This window comes from Hipposideros armiger, unplaced genomic scaffold (genome assembly GCF_001890085.2).
Source record: "Hipposideros armiger isolate ML-2016 unplaced genomic scaffold, ASM189008v1 scaffold_7, whole genome shotgun sequence".
Taxonomy (NCBI): Eukaryota; Metazoa; Chordata; class Mammalia; order Chiroptera; family Hipposideridae; genus Hipposideros; species Hipposideros armiger.
The window spans coordinates 3,242,975-3,264,234 of NW_017731357.1; the positions used below are offsets into that span (position 1 = coordinate 3,242,975).

The following is a 21,260-nucleotide window of genomic DNA, read 5'->3' on the forward strand; positions in this document are numbered from 1 at the left end:
TGTAGAGGGCAGTGTCACTGGCCCTCATATGTGGGATCTGAACCAGGGCCCTCTGGCGTCCCAAGCCAGCTCTTAACCATCGCGCCACTCGGCCAGCCCCTATGTTTTTTTTCTATACATACACTTTACGGCTTCTCTTTGGCATATCTGAATTGGCAGCATCACGTTCGTGCCATTTGAAGTAAAATAGGGTTACTTGAACACAAGCACTGTGATACTGTGACAATTGATTTGATAACTGATGGCTACTAGTGACTCATGGGCAGGGAGTGTCTACAGCGTGGATACACTGGAAAAAGGGACAATTCATGTCCCAGAAAGGACAGAGCGGGAGGGTATAAGATTTCACCTCCCTTCTCAGATCGGTGCACAATTTAAACGTATGAGTTGGTTATTTCTAGAATTTTCTATTTAATCTTTTCTGACCACGAGTGACCACAGGTAACTGAAACCACTGAAAGAGAAACTGTGGATGGGGGTGGGCATGGGGAGCAACTGAACCAGAAATTTTTGGAAATGAGTTACTTCAGTAATTTAGCTCCTCCTACATAAATGATTTATTTTACTTACCTCCAAAAGGAAAGAGCTGAAATTCCAAAATCGAAATAATTAAAAATGAAACATTCTTTAGCTGTGAACTTATTTTCAGGAATGAGAAATTTTGTTTTCAGAAGTTTTTGAGATCATTTCAAGCGGCTAATTATTCATGTTACAAAATATGGAAGCAATTATTAAGATGCTGATTTGGGTGAGGGCAAAAACCACAAATGAAGTTGTATTTGAGAATGGACACTCCATACCTGGCCCCCGTTGGTAACCGAGAATATCCGGGTGGTGCCACCACACTGCTTCACATACCACAAAAACCACAGGGCAGACACCTCGTGGGGCTCAGAGGTCACATTGATATTCACAAAGAGAGATGCAAACTGCTTAGCAGTGCTGGTCACAGAACAAAAGCAGATGTAAGAGGCAAACACATACATGCTCCACAGGACATCATATTTTTAAAACACAATTTAGTATGGTTAGAAAACATTTCTATGGCTTTTCAAAGAAACCCATGAGCTCAATTTCTGATGGAATGCATATTTTAACTCTTGGGAAAAAATAAAGTTTCCCCTTGCATTTAGGAAATTATGGGTTAGCTCCAAATATGCTAATCCTGGTGCAGTCTAAAGGGTCAATGTGAATCTCAGGGATAATTAAGGATATTTGTTCCCATTTATTTGGATAACCATCCTATCTTCTCCACTTCCACTGCCCCACCCTGGTCGAGGCTACCAATGCCTGTCACCTGGGTTACAACAATCGTGGCTCCTCATGGTCACCCCTACCTAGTCATTCTATATTTCCTCTTGATGTTTCTCTACATTATAGCCAATAAAGACTTTAGCCCAAAACTCAAAAAAAAACCAAAAAAACCCCACTCTGTGTAAAACCCTTCAATGGTCTTAATGGCAAAAGGCAAAGGTCATAATAAATATGGCCAATTTATCTTGCATCATCTGCGTCTCAACCACTTCTCCAAAATCCCATTACATCACTTTGTCATGGCATCTATATGATCCAGGAGTATCATCCATACATTGAAAAAAAAGCCAACCTTCTCATCTCAGGTCCTTTATAAGAGCTGTTCCCTATTCTCTCTACCTAGAAATTAACTTCCTCAAAACCATCCACTGTTGGTAACTCAGGCCATTCACTGTGGTTCATATGGAAGATACCATATGTACATACCATCCACTGTTCCTGTCTCACCGCATCCACTGCAGCTCATTCCTGGAACATACCATCCCCCCACACCATCAATCCTTTCTGTCAGCTGCCCCCCCCCAAGAGTCACTGTGGAACATTCCTGGATGATACCATCCCCTCACATAAACTCTTTTTGTACCTCCCCAAGCACTGTGGCTCATTCCTGGAAGATACCATCCCCTGTACCATCTACCCTTCGCCTAGCCACACCGACTGTGGATTATTCCTAAAAATTACCATTGCCCACACCATCCAATCTTCCTGTTTCCCTTACCATCCAACAGCTCATTCCTGGAAGATACCATTCCCCCACACCATCCATCTTTCCTGTCCCCTCCCCCATCCACTATGCTTCATTCATAGAAAGTACCATCCCCACACTCCACCCATCTTTCCTGTCTACCCCCATTCACTGTGGCACATTCCTGGAAGATACCATTCTCCCACAACAACCATTGTTCCTGTCTTCCCCAACCTACTGTGACACACTCCTGGAAGATACCATCCCCACATACTATCCATCTCTTAGGCTCCCTATATCCACTGTGGTTGACTCTTGCAAGATACCATCCCTCCACAGCATTCTTCCTCCCCTCTTGTCTCCATATCAACTTGCTCATTTCTGGAAGATACCATTATCCCAACTATCCATTGTTCCTGTCTCCCCTCATGCACTATGCCTCACTCCTGGAAGATGCATCTGCACACACCATCCATCTTTCCTGTCTCCTGCAATACCACGTTGCTCAATCCTAAAAGATATCATCTGCCCTACCCATCATCTATCCTTTCTGTCTCCCCCCAAAGTCAATATAGCACATGGCTGGATGACACCATCCCCTCACATAACCTTTCTCTCTCTCCCTATCCACTGTGGCTCATTCCTGGAAGATACCATCCCTACACAACATCCATCTTTTATGTCTTCCATCCACTATGATTCATTCCTGGATGTTACCATCTCTCCACAGCATCCATCCTCTACTCCTTGTCGCCATATCAACTGGCTCACTACTGGAAGATACCATTCTCCCACACCATCTATTGTTCCTGTTTCAACCCATCCATTGTGGCTCATTGCTGCAAATACCATTTAAATATGTATTCCATCTCTTACATTTCCCCCTAACCACTGTGGCTCATTTCTAGAAGGTACCATCCCCTACAGCATCTAGCCTTCTTCTCGCCCCATGGGCTGTGGTTTATTCCTGGAAGACAGTATTCCCCATACCATCCGTCTTTCCCATCTCCCCTACCGCCATCTACTATGCCTCATTCCTGGAAGATACCATCCCCCTCACTCCATCCAGTCATCCTGTATCCCCCATCCCATTCACTAGTACATTCTTCAAAGATACCATCTCCTCACATAACATCTCTTTGTCCCTCCCTTCCACGGGGGCTCTTTCCTGGACGATACCATGTAGCCTTCCTCTCTCCTCATGGACTGTGGTTTATTCCTAGAAGATAGTATTCCCCCACACCATCCATCTTTCCTGTCCCCCCCAGCCCATCCACTATACCGCATTCCTGGAAGACACCATCTCCACACAGCATCCATCTCTTATGGCTCCCTATATCCACTGTGGCTCACTCCTAGAAGATACTAGCCTTCCACACCATCTAGTCTTCTGGTGTCTCCCACCCCTACCCACTAGCTCATTCCTGCAAGATACCATCTCCTCATCCTTCTTTCCTTTCTTCCCCCATCCACTGTGGCTCATCCTAGGAAGATACCAATGCCCCACACTATCTACATTTCATGTCTTTCTCCATTGACTATGATCCACTTCTGGAATACACCATCCCACCACATCATGGAGGGAAATTTCCTGTTTCCCTCCATGCACTGAGGTTCACATCTAGAAGATACCATCCCTTCACATCATCCACTCTTCTTGTCTCCACCCCCCTCGCCTGCACTGACTTATTCTTAGAAGATACCATTCACACACACCATCCATCTCTCACGCCTCACCCCTCTTTCTACTGTGGCTCACTCCTAAAATATAACATCTGCACCCTTCTTGTCTTCCCTCATCCTCTGTCACTCATTCCCGGAACATGCTGCCTTCTTAAACTATCCATCTTTCTTGTATTCTTATCTACTATGGAGCACTCCTGGAATACACCATACCCCCAGACCTTCTGCCCTTCCTTGTCTCCTCCCATCCTCTGTGGCTTATTTTTAGTTGAGGCTCCATCTTTTTAGTTTCTGTTTAAAGATTGCTTCATCAAGGAATATCTCTTTTATTCTCTGACATTTCAGGTTCACTGTTACAGTCACTCTCGTAGCATTATGTAATTTTTTTCTGTAATGCCAGTCTCCTGCTAGAAGAATATAGACTCCTTGAGGGTAGGGGCCTTGTTTAACAAATTCACCACAATCCCCGCAGTGCTTAGTACAATGCCTTCACATAGCAGCCCCAAAATAGTGACTGAATGATCTGTAAGTAACTCAGCTAATAACACAGATTCTCTCTGAAAACATATTGTTTATATATTTTTTGTTAAAATAAACTAGTGTCCCTCCAGTTTCATATTTTGATATGTATTGGAATAACTTTAATATCTTTTCAACTTGTTTCTGTAGCTGACCGCTATTTAATCTGAAAACACAATTACTTGTTTTATTGAAAATCATAAGACCTTTTTATTTAAAAAAGTTCTACTTCATTTACCTACTTTCTTCTTATGTTTTAGATTAATTTTATGTTGAAACCTGGTCTAAAATCTTTAAAGTGCTCTCAAAGTTGCTACTGACCTAAAGACCATTAGGTTTCCTCTTAAATTTTTTTCTATAACTTATAAAGAAAAAATTTTGCAGTTCAAGATAGGATAGAAAGGATCAAAAGGGAAGATAAAAAGTAAATTTTAAATAGTCAAGATTACTTTGTCCAGCAGATTTTATCAATGAGATCTTTCATCGTCATCCGGTCCCATTCTTCAGCATGCGGGGCATCCCATGGTGCATCAGCTGGAATCTGCAGAGAAAGAAGGGCCCGTATCCAGGTGTGATGGTCACTGCCCACTTCCCTGCCAAGATGCCCTAAGAGGAACCTCTGAAAACCGGTCTTTCTGTCCATGTTGGAATGTGTGATTGGTGTACAAGTCAATGTATAGATTATGGTGAGTTGGGTATGGATAGCTCTTCGGATTCTATGTCTCAATGTTGTTGTAATAATAATACTAATAATAGCAGCAATATATAAATATATCTATAAATATGTCATATGGAGATATAAATCAATAATTTTTATGATGATGATCATTATTATTATTACTGAAAGCAAACACCCATTTTAAGTCCTCAATTTAAGTTTGAGAGAGCGATGTTACAGAGCCTGAGACTAAATTAAAAAACTTGGTGGAAACAAATCTTTCTCTCCTTTACTACTACAGTGGCATTGCACATGGGTAAGACAAGTATAAGTAGGGGACCTGGCAAAAACACGTCATATAAATTCTCAGTGGTATAGATTGGAAAACACAGGGGTGTTAGTATCAGACAGATGTGAGCTTGAATCCTGATTCCCTTGATGTGTGGTCTTGGGGAAATTACATAACCCCTTGGTGCTTGTTTTCTTCATTTGTACAATGGAAATACTACCCATTTGGCAGAGTTGTTGGGTGCGTTGGAAATGATATGCAGCATTGTCCGGAGCACTGTTCCCTGCACTGTGGAAGGATAGTAAACAGCGGCTAATGTTATTTCAGAAACAGGTCATGTGCAAGCTGAACACACACTTTACCTCCTTTCCCATGTTATCCATTGTCCTCCAGAGATTGTTGTAATCCAGATATGCAATGGGGTTCCATACTGGAGGGAAGGCACCCCGAAATGGGTAAGTTCTCCCCTATAACATAGAAACAAAGGATAATGCCTTAAATTAGGATGGCATTCTAAAAAACCCCAAACCAACCAACCTAAGAGCAATTCTCAAAGTAACAGGATCCTCTACTGTTACTCCTTTGATGCAGTCAATGTATTTTACCTATACAGGCCCCAAATTTCAATAAAAATTGGCAAAACTTCCCTGGTATCTGTTACCTGCTTTTAATTTATAGGACATAATAGTTTTGAACTCATTCTACTTATATAGAAAAAGTATATAAAGGCAGCTCATCCTAGTGTCTAATGTTACACTATTCTCAACTCCTGAATTCCTATTTAATCTCTTTGAAGGATGTTCCTACTCAGACAAAAGCAGGATGATGACTATCTTTGGCCCACGTAGAGGGCTGGAATAACAAACCAGAATACCTTAGACTGTGTTTTAAAGTTCACACAGGCTAAATACAGACTGGCTAGATGACAGACCACATCCAAAGTCAAGAATCAAAATATTAGAAAAATGGTATAATGGGCATTTGCCATTTTTGGTTGCCCAGCACCCGTTCCCCTTTCCTAGTAGTACTTTGGTTTCTTCTTGGGAAACTGCCTCTCCTCCTCTGCAGATAGATGTGTTTTTACTGTCTTCCATTACAGCAGGTAATAGGCTAGATGCTTTGTCCGTTACCCCCCCCCACTCCGCACCCCCACTCCTGGTGCAGCTAGGCAGTGAGCCTGTGATTTCAGCTTGGCCAATCACACACTCAGAGGACTTGGACCCTGGAATGGGTCACGCAAGGAGAGAAGAAAGTTGACTCTTGGTTCTCTTTCCCCATGGCAGCATGCTGAGCAGGTGCTTTCTGCTATAAAGACTGTATTTATGGTTCTTATCCCTAACTTGCCAGAGCGCCCCTGGTCTCTGCCCATTGTCAAGTGTGGCCCTCCAGGATCCCATCAATTTTGTGGGCCCTGATATCCTTTCAGTAAACCTTTTGTTAGCCTGAGTTGGTTTCTATTGCTTGGTACCAAGACCTCTAACACAGAAACAGCTCATTATTAGCCACCATTTACTTCATTTCAGTTGTGTGACAGGAGCTGTGCTATGAAAATCCAGGGTTGAGGGGAGAGTGAATCCTAGGAAAAGAGATCATGTCTAGGTAGTTTCTAAGGCCTTATTTCCTAGTTTAATTCCTTTTTCTTTAAAAATAAAACATCTTGTAAATCTTCATACGGATGCAATATTGCCTACTAATATGATTTTGCACGAGACTCTGGTTTTTATCAAATAAAAATATATTTGATAATTGTAGAAAGCCTACTGTGTGTACTGCATGACATTGAGAGCTGTGTTAGATTTTTTAAAATGGCTAAAGCAAAACTCCTGACCATCAAGGCAGGGAAACAAGACATACTAGCATTTGCATTCACATGTGCCCACTTGCAAGCACGTGGACACACACATACTCCAACTGAGTAAAAATATATGGCAGCCATTAAGTGACAAAGAAATAATTTTCTTTCCACAGTAGCACATTCAAATAACCTTGACAGATTATGTGATCTGATTTCTTAACTGAAAATGCTATATTGCAATGTTGTAATACAATTTTTTGAGACTCCAAATCCTTTATCATCATCACCACCACCATCACCATGTTACTAACATTTATTAAGATCTTTTTTCATGCCTAGCACTGGCCTAAGCTCTTTATTTGCATTATCTCGTGTAATGCTTACCTCAACCCTGGGAGGCAAGCACTATTAATATTTCCATTAAATATTTGAGGAAACTAAAGCCCAGGGATATTAGCTAGAAAGTAGCAGAACAGAAGATGCCTGATCCTAAAGGCTTTGCTCATAAACATGAAAATTTCTGGCCTCCCATATGGTTGTGATGGAAAGCTGAGATAGGCTTGTTCTAGGCACATCTTAAACTTCCCAAGTAAAAGATAGAGAATGTTGAAATTTAAAACTTCTAAAGCTTTAACTCACATCTTTTATGTTTCTAAGGACTAAAAATGGCACTAAAAAGCACTGGGGTATAAGGTGACTGCTGAGGAAACAGGGTCAACTTTGGAAAAATGCTGACACGTGTTCTGAGAGAAATGGGCAGAGGCATTTTACCCAGAACACAAAAATAGCTATGGAAAGGGGAGAGACTGAGGTTAAGTAATAGCTCACAGGCAGCCTTCAGAGCATCTGATTCTTGTTATAATTCTTCCCTTAATTGAAACTGGGAAAAATCTACATTTTCCTCTGTGTTTATACTCAAGTAATCATCTCATACAAAACTGATCTTTGCTTTAAAAAATTAAATATGCTCAATCATCTGGGGGCATTAAGAAAAGTATTATAAATATAATTAAACACAACGTGTCTCACATTCCTAATGAAGGTCTTCTCGGGACTATGCCACCCACCGTATTATTTCACCCAAGGTGCTAAAGACCCCATAATCTAAGCCTCGATAAACAGAGGTGGCATGAGAAATAAAAAGTTCAGTGAGAGAGGAGTCTAGCCTGGCAATGTTTTTAGGAATGGAAGCCATGGAATATTATAAGTAGACCATAAAGACCCACCATAACATTAATTTTATCCTGTTGACAGAGGCACCAAGTTAATAAAGGGACTTCATTAATTAGTTTCATTCTTAGCATTTTCTGGTTTCTCTGCTCTTATTACACAGAAAACCTAAATCTGCTGAAGAAATGCATATATATGGGGACAGGCACTTACATGTCATCTCTTCCTTTCTCACAAGCCTCTGGAAGGCTTATTTCCTCCATGGGCTGCTTCTAAACTACTTGTAGATAACTCAGGACTACTGTGTGTGTGTGTGTGTGTGTGAACTCCCTAAGAAGTACAGTGGGAAGGCCTGGAGATAGATGGCTCTTGGCTGAGAACTGCGTGCTAACCAGACCTCAGTCTCTTAAATGTAATCCCATAGTTTTCTCACAAAGGTGTCAGCAGTTTCTCAATCCTAAACCACTTATCAGCAGAAATGCCTTTATGACCTAAAAGAGTGAGGCAGGAACTCTGGGAATACTTCCAAATGGATACTGCTCTTTAAAAATAAAAGGAAAAAAATCTTGAGTAAAGGTCAAGTTCATTTCATGCCTATACTCTGAAATCTTCCTACCCTTCCAAAGCGGCCTTTAATCTTTAAAGGATAATGTCTTTGACACAGCAGAAATTGTTGATGTGAAGTAGAACTCAATGTCCCTGGAACTGTGCCCAAAATACTTAAGTCCCTTTTAGAAACTACATCCTCAATCTACCAGTGTTCATAATAATGAGAGACTATTGCCAGATGAGGACAGTTTATGGCTCCCACATCATTTTTTATTGTTGGTCATATAAGATAAGCCAAGTTTATAGTAAGCAAGTAGTACTTACTGATTGGCATGTTAGAGAGTTTCTTCTGTCTGTATTTTTATATTTTAGTTAAACAAAAGGAAGTGAGTATTATTAAAGAATATAATAGGGCACTGAGGAAAGCTGCCAAATATTTTTTCTTTAATCATCTTGAAAATAAACAGATATGTTCTAGGTTGCTTGAGAAACATGTCTGTCCAACCCATATGAATTCCATGGCACTCCTCTAGTTCCACTGTTTCATAACAAGCCTGTAAGAGAAATCTTTTGGTGGTTTCTTTTCTATAGTTCCTAATAATGCTTTAAATAAGGAAAGCATCTTTAAAAAGATCCATTAGGTCCGGGCGAGTGGCGCATTGGTTAAGAGTTGGCTTGGGATGCCAGCTCTGAGCATCAGGGCCCCAGTTTGGATCCCATATGAGGGCCAGTGACACTGCCCTCTACAGCTAAGATGCTGAACAACAGCTTGACCTGGAGCTGGGCTGCCGTGAGTCGCTGGCGACGGCGTAGGATGCAGTGAAGCTGCAGTGGGCTGCCATGAGCTACTGTGAGTGGCTGGCAGCCAGCCTGAGCAGCCAAGAGCCGCCATGAGCCACTGTCCAGTGGCCAGCAACCGATCTGCCTCACCCGGGAAGAGCGCAATAATACCAACATGGGCCAGTGAAGCGACGTCCTCCACAACTAGACTGAAGAACAAAAGGACAGCAACTTCTCTGTTCCCCTTCCCCGATTCCCCAGCGCTGTTCCCATCCCCCAATTCCCCAATAAAATCTTTAAGAAAAAAGATCCATTAAATAGGATGGCAGTACTGTGTTGTATTAGTAGTTTAAAAATCACTTTTTTCCTCTTTCCAAATGCAGGTAGTCAAGCTCTCTTCAAACATAAACAGTTCTACTCTACCTAGAAAAAGCCATCATAATCAACATGGAAAAATCTATCCCATTGCAATGTGCTGGTTCTTTCAAGTCTTCCTCTAGTTCCCATTCTTTTTTTTTTTAAAGATTTTTTTATTGGGGAATTGGGAGGATGGGAACAGTGCTGGGGAATTGGGGAAAGGGGAACAGACAAGTTGCTGTCGTTTTGTTCTTCAGTCTAGTTGTGGAGGACGTTGCTTCACTGGCCCAAGTTGGCATCATCATTGTGCTCTTCCCGGGCAAGGCAGATCAGTCGCCGGCTTCTGGACGGCCGCTCACTGCAGCTGCTGGCCGCTCACGCTGGCTGCTGGCCACACACGGCAGCCCGTGGCAACCCACTGCCACAGGGACTGCAGCCCACGCCGTCGCCGGAGACTCATGGCAGCCCAGCTCCAGGTTGAGCTGTTGTTCAGCATCTTAGCTGTAGAGGGCAGTGTCACTGGCCCTCACATGTGGGATCCGAACCAGGGCCCTCTGGCATCCCAAGCGAGTTCTTAACCATCGCGCCACTCGGCCGGCCCTAGTTCCCATTCTTTGCAAGACCCTCTCTTCTCCCATCTACTGACACTCCCCAAGGGCCGCATCCCCAGGCTTTTCTTTTTCTCTCTGTCTACCCATTTCCCTGGGGAACTCATCCACCATCTGGGTTTGTTGTCATGTTTGCACAGTCTTATGGTTTGCATTTTTCATGCTTCTGCTCCCTCTGTGTTTATGAGTACTAACAAATTGTTATCTATAACCTCTCACACAACTTCAAGGGCTGGCAGCATGTTCCTGAGTGTTCATGACCCGATATTTCATCTTATTCTTAGCCCCCTCTCTCAGGACTTGCACAGCTATCAGCTAACACAGTGGGCCCTTGAGTTATGCAGTTCCATCTTGGGAAAAAGAGAATTATTAATCTCTGGTATAACTGATGACACATCTTCAAGAATGAAAGGTTTCAAATAGTTATCCCATCTTTCCAAAGGGATTCTAGTTATATAAAGAAATTACAAACAAAGCAATTATGATAGAAACAATATGAGTTCTTCTGGAGGCTTGTGGGTAAGTAAAGATAATTTATAAGGCATTAAAAAATTTTTTTTCCTCTTTCACAAATGCCATTGACTCAGGAGAAATAGGCAATTAGAAACAAGATTGAAAATGTTACACTGTGAGGACAAGTGGCTGTTTTTCTTTAACAGCTTTAAGATATCATTCACATGCTCTATAGTCCATCCACTTTAAGTGTAAAATTCAATGGTTTTTGGTATATTCACAGAGTTGCACAACCATCACCACATCTAATTTTAGAACATTTTTGTCACCCCAAGAAGAAACCCTTACTCATGAATAGTCACTCTCCATTCTCCCCCAGCCCATTTTGAAGAACTGCCAAACTACTTTTCAAAGCAGATGCACCATTTTACATTCTCACCAGCAATGTATGAGGGTTCCAATATCTCCACATTTTCACCAACACTTGTTATTGTCTGCTTTTTTTTATAGTTATCTTGGTGGGTGCGAAGTGGTATCTCTTTGTAGTTTTAACTTGCATTTCCCTAATGACTAATGATGGCCAAAGTCGAATCAGGCTTGATGAGTAGATGGTCATGTTGTTGAACTCATCCTTGATGCCATGACATTTTGTATGTGGGCCCACTGACACTGGAAAGAGACAGTGTGATGGCTTTGTAATGTGTCAACTTGGTTCAGGCCGAACTGGATTTTCCAGAATTTTCTTACCTATATATTTCTGGTTAGGGTAGGTCACAAGAGAGATTCTTATGGGAGATTCAGAGAGCAAAAGTGAAGCAGCATTCATTTTGTAGTTTACACACATTGTTGCTTATCCTCATGGCACAAGATAGTGACCCATGGCACCTCACCATTTTCTACACTGTATTAAACTCATTTATGTACATATCCTACTTTGCTGACTAGTTTCAACGTACCCGAAAAGAAGGATTATGCATCACGTATGTTCTAATCTCCTATATTGCCTTGTAAGTACCAAGGTTCCAAGAAATGTTCGTTAAATGAAGAAATAAGAGAAGTAACAGGGGGTATGGAATTCTTGCTTTTATACTCCATCTTGTATCACATCTAGCTCTCCCAGGCCCCAGGAAGGGTCCGGTCTTTCTCTATGCAAATGACTCCCCCTTTTCCCAACTCAGACAAGACCTTCTAATGAATGCCAATCTAACACTAATTTTAATATCAGTTCCACAAACATAACTTTTGTAAAATAGCCATAATCAATATTATCATCAAATTTACTATAACTCACTATTTGTAAGGTACTGAAGGGAAAAGAAAAAGATGGAAGACTCAGTCCCTTAGGAAACCTAAACCTCTAAAAACATTTCCCATGTTAGCATTTCTCACTCTGATCTTTATGGATGCCATATGAAAACGGGTTCCATGGTCATAAATCTGGGAAATCCTGGCTTATAGTTAAACAGCTTTTGTTTTGTTTTTGTTTTTTTTTACTGCCAGTCCTCATAGGACTCCTAATTTACTAATGGACATCTTGGCTCTCAAAGATAGAATATGGAGCACTTCCAAAATTTATCTGATCAACAAACACTTTCTTTGGCAAAGAACTTTTAGGATTAGTATTGCTTAGAAAATACTCCCTTAAGCATTCTTTCTTCATATTCTGGCTGGCACTGGCAGGGGCCTGAGACAACATTGTAAAACATGGGCTAGAAAGAGGAGCTCCGATAACCAGTTTTATTTTCCAAATACTACAAGTGGAAATATATTCTTATGTGTACCTCTCCTGGACAATAGGGTACACTGTCCCACAACACTGAGTCAAATAGGAGAAATAAAATGAACGGGACATGGAGTAGAGAGGGGGGAATGGAATCAATGGAATTGTAATAGATAAGCATGATATCGGGGGTGGGAGGGCAGTACATGGGGGGAGGGGGTTGTTACTTTGTGAGGGTGAAAAGGATAACTATTGCATTGTTCTGTACACCTGAAACTAACAATAAAAAAAATGAATTCACTTGCACATCTAGCTAAAACTGCAAGTACTCTGTGCCGAGTCTTGGGCCTGGGCCTCTACCCTTTGGAGCCAGGCAGTACAGAGAGGAATTACGTCAGAACAGGTCAAGAGGGTCAAGGGCAAAGCAGAGCTTCTTGCCACATAGGCTATTGACTGAATGCATTCACCTAGTGCATCCTAGTGACTGGACAGTTGCTGCCAGGCCCCTCTACTAGGTGGATTTACCTCAGTGATGGCTCCTGTAATATAATGGTGAAGACGTGATGAAGGCTTGCGGTGGGAGGGAGGATGGACCAGGAACCATCAGATTCTTAGCACCATCTTCCCAACATTTGTACATCAGAAAAGTATTTTTAAAAAATCTACATATTAGGAAAAGTCACAGATACTCAGGACTGCTTTGGTGGGTACCCAAATAATTATGTAGATTGGCAATTGCACCTATGTCTGTACCCACTGGGTACTTTGGCAAACACACAAAATTAAATCTCAGCCTGAAGTTCACTGTGTATCATTTGTGCCTGACAAAGTACATGAGAGCTATGGGATGAACAGAAATGGACTGGTAGTTCAGTAATTGTTCTCTTTGTTTGAAAAACCTGACATGAGAAGTCTTTCAAATGAAAAGGACTGTTTCACAGCTTTCAGGATCAAAGTGTTTGTTATATTTAACTATAATTAACATTCAAAATTTCTGTGATTCCACCTAGAATTTTCTCCTCCTGGCTGCATTAAACCCAAACACAAAACAAAAAAATAAAATGAAATGTTGTGAAAACAGTATAGGACTGGTCAAATGCCAGATATCAACATTATTATCATTATTTGTCTCTTTTTCCGTTTCAAGTTCTGTGTTTGATAAGGTTAGTTATCAACTAGGTTTTCACACCTTTCTGTCTGTCTGTCTCTCTCTCTCTTTCACTTCTGTAGGACCCTGAACCAAATACTTGCATTCTAACAACTTTCTCCCATCTCTGAAGTAAGGATAACTGTCAATTACTAAAACTCTGAGGTCTACTAGGTTTTCAAAAGGTATTTGTTCATTGAGTTTGACACAGAAGTGAAAAGGCTTGAGGTCCACACCTGAGACAGAGGGCTATATAGCAGCACAGTCCTGTTAAGTGGCAGGATAGGGCAACAACAGAAAAGATTTTCTCACTGGTCAGTGTGCTCATGGGACTGTGAAACTTCCCTTCTTAAAAAAGTGCCCAGAGTTGACCAGGAATGGGATGCACAGGACATTAGAGGATTTTAAAGGTTTCAACTGTTAGAAGGCTACTCTACAAAAGTTTGATAATTGAGGACTAATGATTAAGCCTTTGGTTGGGGGAATGGGGTAGAGAGAGAGGGTGTAGAAGGGGGAAACAGGGAGGAAGTAGAAAGCAAGGAGGAGGGAGAAAGGAGGGGATTTTAACTTCAAATTGGCAGCTACATTCTAACCTGAAAGGTCAAAACCTCCAGGAGTTGGGTTATCATGAAGATTAGAGCAATTTCTCTTGAGAAAACTGCTTATGTAATATTTTATTCCATTCATAAGTTTCTTTTTGTCATTAGCCAAGAGGTTGAAGCCCTACTTGAGGAGGTCATTGCAAAGTTACACAGCCTTAGTGCGAGAAATCCTTTGTGTGTAACCTAAACCCCCACTGAAGGTCAATCCAAGGCAGGAGGGTGACTCTAGCTTACTTCTCAATGAATGGTTAGGAAACAATTTCTGTAGTAATTAACTCCCCATTGAAAATGAATGGAAAGAAGATGAAAAGAGTTCTATGGGTGGATGATGGTAGCAGAACAATGTGAATGTACTTAATGTCACTGAATTATATACCTAAGTATGGTTAAGATGGCAAAGTTTATATTATGTGTATTTTACCACAATTTTTTAAAAGAAAAAAAATTGAATGAAAGGAAAATATCCAATAATTAACCTGACTTTGCTACATATTGGGCTGCCGCTTCAACTGAGTAGAAACTTTATTCTCTTAGAAACTGAATCAGAGATTCAGCCCTGAAAGTTTATAGGGAAAAGAAAGGAGCCTTTTGAGAGAAAATGGCTAATGCTGACCTAGCTTTCTAAACAGTACGAGGCTTTAAGAGTAATTTCTGTCATTAAGCTTTCCTGTGACCCACAAGAAATAAATTTAGTCTTTCTAAAATGGAGGGGAAAAAAGAAAGGAAGTTACTAAAAATTATTTTTTACAAGCTACGTCAATATATCTTTATACTGAATGTTTGATAGATCAAAGCAAAAATATGTAAACATTTTGTTTCTCTGCTTTTTAAAACTTATGTGTAATTGTAATTTAGAGAAAAAAAGAATAATTCCTCTTGTGTTACCTCAATTCTACAATCAAAACAGAATTTCTTATCATGAGCACAGACCCATGACACTTGCTTGTCCTTACCTAATTGTCTTTTTATCATTTTCTACCTTGATTTGTAGAAATTACTTTAAATCTTCTCTTCTTTCTTTTTTAAACCAGGCAGGGTATAATGGCATAAAATAAAATATTCACTGCAATCATACTTTGACTAATAAGTTTATATAAATTATTTATCAGAAAGACTATATAGCCAACAATTCCAAACAATGCCCTAGATCTCTGGCCTTAGTATTTTAACACAATAATTGAATCCATCTGTAGTCTTCAGCCAGCTGAGCCTAACTGGGTTGGCCTGGGGGTTGCTCAGGGGTCAGGCACTCACTGAAGGCCAGAGGGACTACAGATCTACTCCAGGTACAAGAAAGGAGCCACTGTGGCACATGGTGCACTCCCAGGCACACACCCCAGGTCCACAGGAGCCCCTACTGACAAATTGGCAGGTAACTTGTCACATCTTAGAGCAGTTTATTAGAGGGGTTCACAAGTTGACTTTCTGCCCATGGAAAAAGGAACAATGTGACTTGCCCACAGAACCCTGATCTTAAGAGCTGAAAAGCCTCACTTTGGCTCCTAAACTCTCTGCGGCTCAGTTTTCTCATCTGTAAGGTTGAGGGAAATAATGCTTGTTACTTCATAGGATCATTGGAAAGCTCAAATGAGGTAAAACATGTATAGGCACATTACAAATGGAATGCAATAGAAACGCATGGAGTCAGGTGAAATGAATTTAGTTGGTTAACAGAAAGGAGAGAAGACATAACAAGTAGCATCCCTACAAGTTACTAACACCTTTGACTTCTTGAGTTTCCTACAGAGAGGGGTCAAAAGTAAAAGGATAACTTTTTTTGAAGGCAAAAGAAACAACTTCCATGAGCTGATACAGAAAGGTGCTAAAAGCAGCTTAAAAACAAATATCCTTAATCCAAAAGAAATACACTATTGTAAGCAAGGGATCAAAAACAGCTATACCTGGCAAACATTAAGATAAACAACCAAAAAAAAAATCCTCTGCTTTCAACATAGCCTACTTGCTTAACCAAAGTTCACCTCTTAGCAACAACAAAAATATTATTAGTATTCCAGAACACACACAATCTGTAAAGCCTTTGATTTCAGTCGTTGGCATAGAAACCTGGAGTAAATGGATGTGGGAATAGAACAAATACGAGGAAAAATTGCTTGCTGAGCTGTTACTATTAGGGAAGCCTATGTCGTTTCAAATAAATCTTTATCACACCATTCTCTAAAAACAAATGTGTGGTATATATTTATAGTCTCTAATTTTATTTAGAGAAGATGTGAAAAGCAGGGAGAAAGTGAGACCGTGTGAATATATCAATTTCTCCTGCAAAATGCCTCATTCAGTCTCTGGCACTGTTCTCTGTTTCCACATCCTACCTGCATTATTATGAACTGGAGGAACTGATGAAAAGAAAAAAAAAGTAAAAAAGAAAAGAATCAAGAATTTCTTCCTTCCCCAAGACCTGGCGCTGCAAAATGTAACAAAAAGTCTCCACAACCAACTGACACTCATAAAACAATCCTAATGATGGTGCATCTTACTCACTAATGCAAGTAATGGCTCACTCCATCCAGGAGGCATTCAAGTCCACCTGCTTCCCTTATACCGCCCAAAGAAAAAGAATCAACTAAGAGGACATTTTAAACATATCTAGCTGATGCCACTTCAAATTCACCTTTTAGGTTAAAGTCCTATGATTAACTTATATTAATTTCACAAGTCAGAGATAATCTCCCAAATAAAGCCATATCAAATTCACAACATTCATAAAGCCTGTTCACTGTTGAAACCAGTCAAGAAACTATTATGTAAGAATCAGGATCTACCAGAATTAGAATAGGGATTCTATTCACAAGATTCATGAAGGACAAGGGCAGATATGTTGGCTAATATTATTTTTTTCTTGTTATTGTTTGTCTCCCTTTAGATGGCAAGCTCCATGTGAGCAGAACCTTTGATCATGCGCCCACCACTGTATTTTCAGCCTAGAACAGTGTCTGGTCCAGAGAAAATTGCCCAGTTAAGTATTTATTGAACCGATGAATGCATTTAGCATAATGATGTGAACCTTCTATGACTCAAGTACATAGACATAGCCTCCTTGGGAAGGGACGGGGTGGAAAACTCCACTAAACATCTGTTCCCAGGGCTCTGCTAAGAAGCTCAGGCTTGAGACTCCAAATGGTCATGTCAAAACTTGCACTGTAAGCACAAGTAGCAAAGGTCAAGAATAGTTCTTTGGTGCATACTATGTACATCATCATAGAGTAGGTTGAAACTGGATGCACTACAGTTTGCTGACAGAAGAAACAATTGAGGCATTCTTTCAGGCTGCACGTTGGGAAAATAGAAGAGCTGAAGCAAGCTGGATCATAAAGAATACTGGCTCTGTTTAATTAGACAGTGGCAATCTTCCAGCAATTCAGCCACTTCATTATGATGTTATTTACCAAAAAGAATGCACTGTATTATATTACAGAAGCCAGGGTTGTCATGAGAGATAATGCAATTTGCATTATAACCCAATACACTATTGTGTTGGGAAAAGGCCCATTTTTTCCCCTAGAAGTAGGCAGAACAGTAAGAGCTAAGATATTTTTAAATAAGTGGACTTGGTTTTTGATATACAGTTTATTTACAATCTTACCTGGAATATTTAACTGATTGTCTTCCTGCTTTTCTCTAATCTGAACTGTTCCCTTTAAAGTTTCCTGGTTATCATAAAAACATCCACTGCACTGAGTATTTCTCAATGCAGAAATTATGTAATTAGAAACACTAGTAGAAATGAGGTATTCCTTCAGATAAGATAAACACAAACCAACCCGCTGATTTTTTTTAACCTTAACATTGCTGTCTACCTTAGGTTAAAATATGTGTTCTTTGGCAGGTTCAAGTATGTGAAAGGATGGTTTAATGGTATTTATATTCTCCATCTTTTTGTCAGATGAGGCTATATCTTAAACGAAAGGAAGAGCATTTAGCATCTTAAATATGTGCTTATTTGTATGTACTAAAATTCAAACTAGAGCTTCAATTCTCATTGTCTGGTCCTTACATGACTGTTTTCCAGTTACATCAATCACAGTAATCAATACACAATGACTGTATCATATATAGCAGATAGCTACACTGCTCCTCCAGGCTCACAGGCCTAAGGACTGAGCAAAGTGATCTCCAGCATTGCATTCGGGAACATGGTGAAGGACACAATGACTTAGCAGAGAGCCCTCAAAGAAAACCAGGACAAGCACAAACCATAAGGCAGCTTCCTGGAGTTCAATGTCACACCAAAATTCCTGACACAGGAATCTGGCCTAGCAAGACACATCACAGAAAAGTGGAAAGACCTTGACCTTTCCAGCTTTGTGGCCCTTACTCTCTTGAGTAGGTTTCTTGGCCTCTGAGCTTCAGTCCATTTCTGTGAAATGGGGCTACAGCCCCTACCTTAGAGTCCTTGTGAGGATTAAGATAATAAGAGGTGAAGACCCTGGCACAGGACCGGAAACATACAAGGATCTCAGTAAAGGAGAGCTAGGGTTGTCATTACTACAGGAGTGCTGCTGACCTTGAGGTATCAACCACTATGGCCACAATTTCAGTGTGCTCTTTGTTGTCCAAAGTGCAGGTTAAGCTGGAGTCTTAGCACCAACCCTGCCATGTGCTGCATGTTCAATAATTATGACAGAGTATAATTACAACTGTGTTGACGTGCATGGCCATGCAATGGCAAAGGTTCAAGGTTAATAATGCCTTACATTCTTTTGTTTTTTTCCTTACATTCTTGAAAGCAGCCTCGGGCTACCGAGTCCAATGCCACAAGATGGCTTTTCCAGTCAGGTATGTGACAGCTCAGTCATATTTATATTTCTGGGAAAGAAAAATATGGTGGCAGTTGAGTAGCTCTTCCTTATGGAAAGCTGTTTTTCAGGAACAGAGCTATCATGGATGTGTGGCCCTAACCTTAGAGAGAGGAACTCAGCAGTAGCAACAAAGAAAGTGGCCCTGGACACTACTGTTAACATTTCTCTTTCCTTTCTTAGGCACTTAATGTAGCATTTCCTTAATTCTTTTCAAGTTCATCCTCTGCTAATGCTTGCAGCAGCACCCTCTCAAAGTACAGAATAATCACAACTAGATTTTTGAAAGCAGGGCTTCACAGGAAGCCTAGAAAATTCCAGAGGCATCAGAAAGACCGAGCTAACGATACTTAACTCATTAAGGTCCTGTCAGGAAGGCTGGGCAGCATGCCATGATCAGTTGATAATTTTCAGGTGAAGTCCAAATTCTCAAATAGCATTTTCACATTTTACAGCCCCCCACACTCTCCTCAATCCCCACTTCCATCAGAAACAATGAGGAGTTGAACTATCACAAAAGTTGGCTGGGTGCTGCTTTCAAAATCTCATCTTTGCATCACGTATTACAGAGAGCATAGCTGGAAGACCAGCAGGTACTTAGTTGAAGGACATAGCTACACGTTTTCAGTTTTTCCTTTTCAAAATGTACACAAAGGAAAATGGTATTGGGAGAAAAGTAAGACAGTGAAAGATACATACTCTTTCAATAACTATCTATTAATCCTTGGAGCTGAGGCTCAGTGAAATAGATGGTGAGATACTGTACAATGAATGTATGTTATATATGGGAGGCCCAGCATACTTTGTCTGGACCCTCAGTTTCGTTTCTTAGGCTGTATATTGGGATCACAAAGAGCATGCAGTCGGGGTAAGCAGATCGTTACTATTATAGTGTTATTACCTCTCTGAAGCTCAGTTTTCTTCTCTGTAAAATGGGGATAATCATGCCTGCCTAGCAAGGGGGATGTAAAGATTTAGTGAGTTGATGCATAAAAAGCACTTAGTTGTTTATTGTGAGGTTCCAGGGAAAATAAAAATCTCTCAGCACCTGAATGTTAGGGATGAAGAGATTATAAGCACGAGTCTGCTCAGATTCTGGGATAATCATCAGATTCATTTCCTTCCCAGTTGGACTAGAGACTGAATGACATGACTGCTTAATTAGTAGTTGAGTGCAAAGGATTTGGTCTCTCTTCCTATGTTAAATTTGCTAATATACATGAAAGTATTCAATATGTTAGCTGCTATTATTCTTACCATTGTTATTGCTTACTAGTCCAGAAAAACACCATGCTGTGCAGAAAATAAAAAATGGGGAAACAAGGAGGTTTTTCCTTCTTGATTGTGGCCTTCTGAAGCCAGCATTCCTAAACACTTTATATAACTTTTTATACTTTCTTCATTCCTTCGTTGACCTCTGAACTCAGTTTTTCTAAAGGCTACTGGTTTCTTTTCTCCCCATGTGTCACTGCCGGACTCCCCAAGCATCCCAAGCCACCTGGTTATCAGTTTCCCAAGATTCCTGATCTCCCTGGTTAGGCATCAGTGTGCATACATCACAAGTGTCCTATATTCTCAGCTCCAAAAGGCCAGGGAGACACCAGACTCACATGATTGCCTGGGGTGGAGTGGGGGTAGGTAGATGTGTCTGCTGAGAAGTGATGCAGTTACTGGCGTGGGAATCCTGGCATTAGAATGACTAAACGACCCCTGCCCTAGTGATGCTAGTTCCAGGAAGTGGGTTGCCATGTCAGATTGGAAACCTGACTTCTCAAGGCACATTTCCAGACTCCAGCTGCTCCATGTTTGGCTTCAGTAAGAAAGAAAAACACTGGCAACAGCTGCTATTTCTTGAGTGGATATCAACAGAGTTTAAACAATCTTGTTTAAACAATAGGAAACTGCACAACCAAGCTGGACTTCCCCAGAGTCAAGGATAGATCCAGAGGAAATTATCAAGGCATGTAAAGAAATGTCAGGTAAGAAGGAGGATGAAACAAGTGTTCTTGGGGCCTTAGAATTGCTTCATTGGTGCCTCCGGGTCCGCCCGGGGCTCTGTGTGTGCACGTGCGCACGCATGAGTGTGTGTGTGTGTGTGTGTGTGTGTGTGTGTGTGT

General features: G+C 40.8%; 1 protein-coding gene across 1 annotated transcript in view; it reads right to left on the minus strand.

The window, feature by feature from the left end:
* MAOA (monoamine oxidase A) overlaps nucleotides 1-21,260 on the minus strand; it is a 61,227-nt gene that overhangs the window by 16,909 nt on the left and 23,058 nt on the right. The window contains exons 4-6 of the mRNA XM_019649746.1: nucleotides 5,511-5,615; nucleotides 4,651-4,742; nucleotides 801-942 (exon numbers count right to left, since the gene is read on the minus strand). Of these exons, the coding sequence (XP_019505291.1) occupies nucleotides 801-942; nucleotides 4,651-4,742; nucleotides 5,511-5,615 (339 nt within the window). The remainder of the gene's footprint in view (nucleotides 1-800; nucleotides 943-4,650; nucleotides 4,743-5,510; nucleotides 5,616-21,260) is intronic.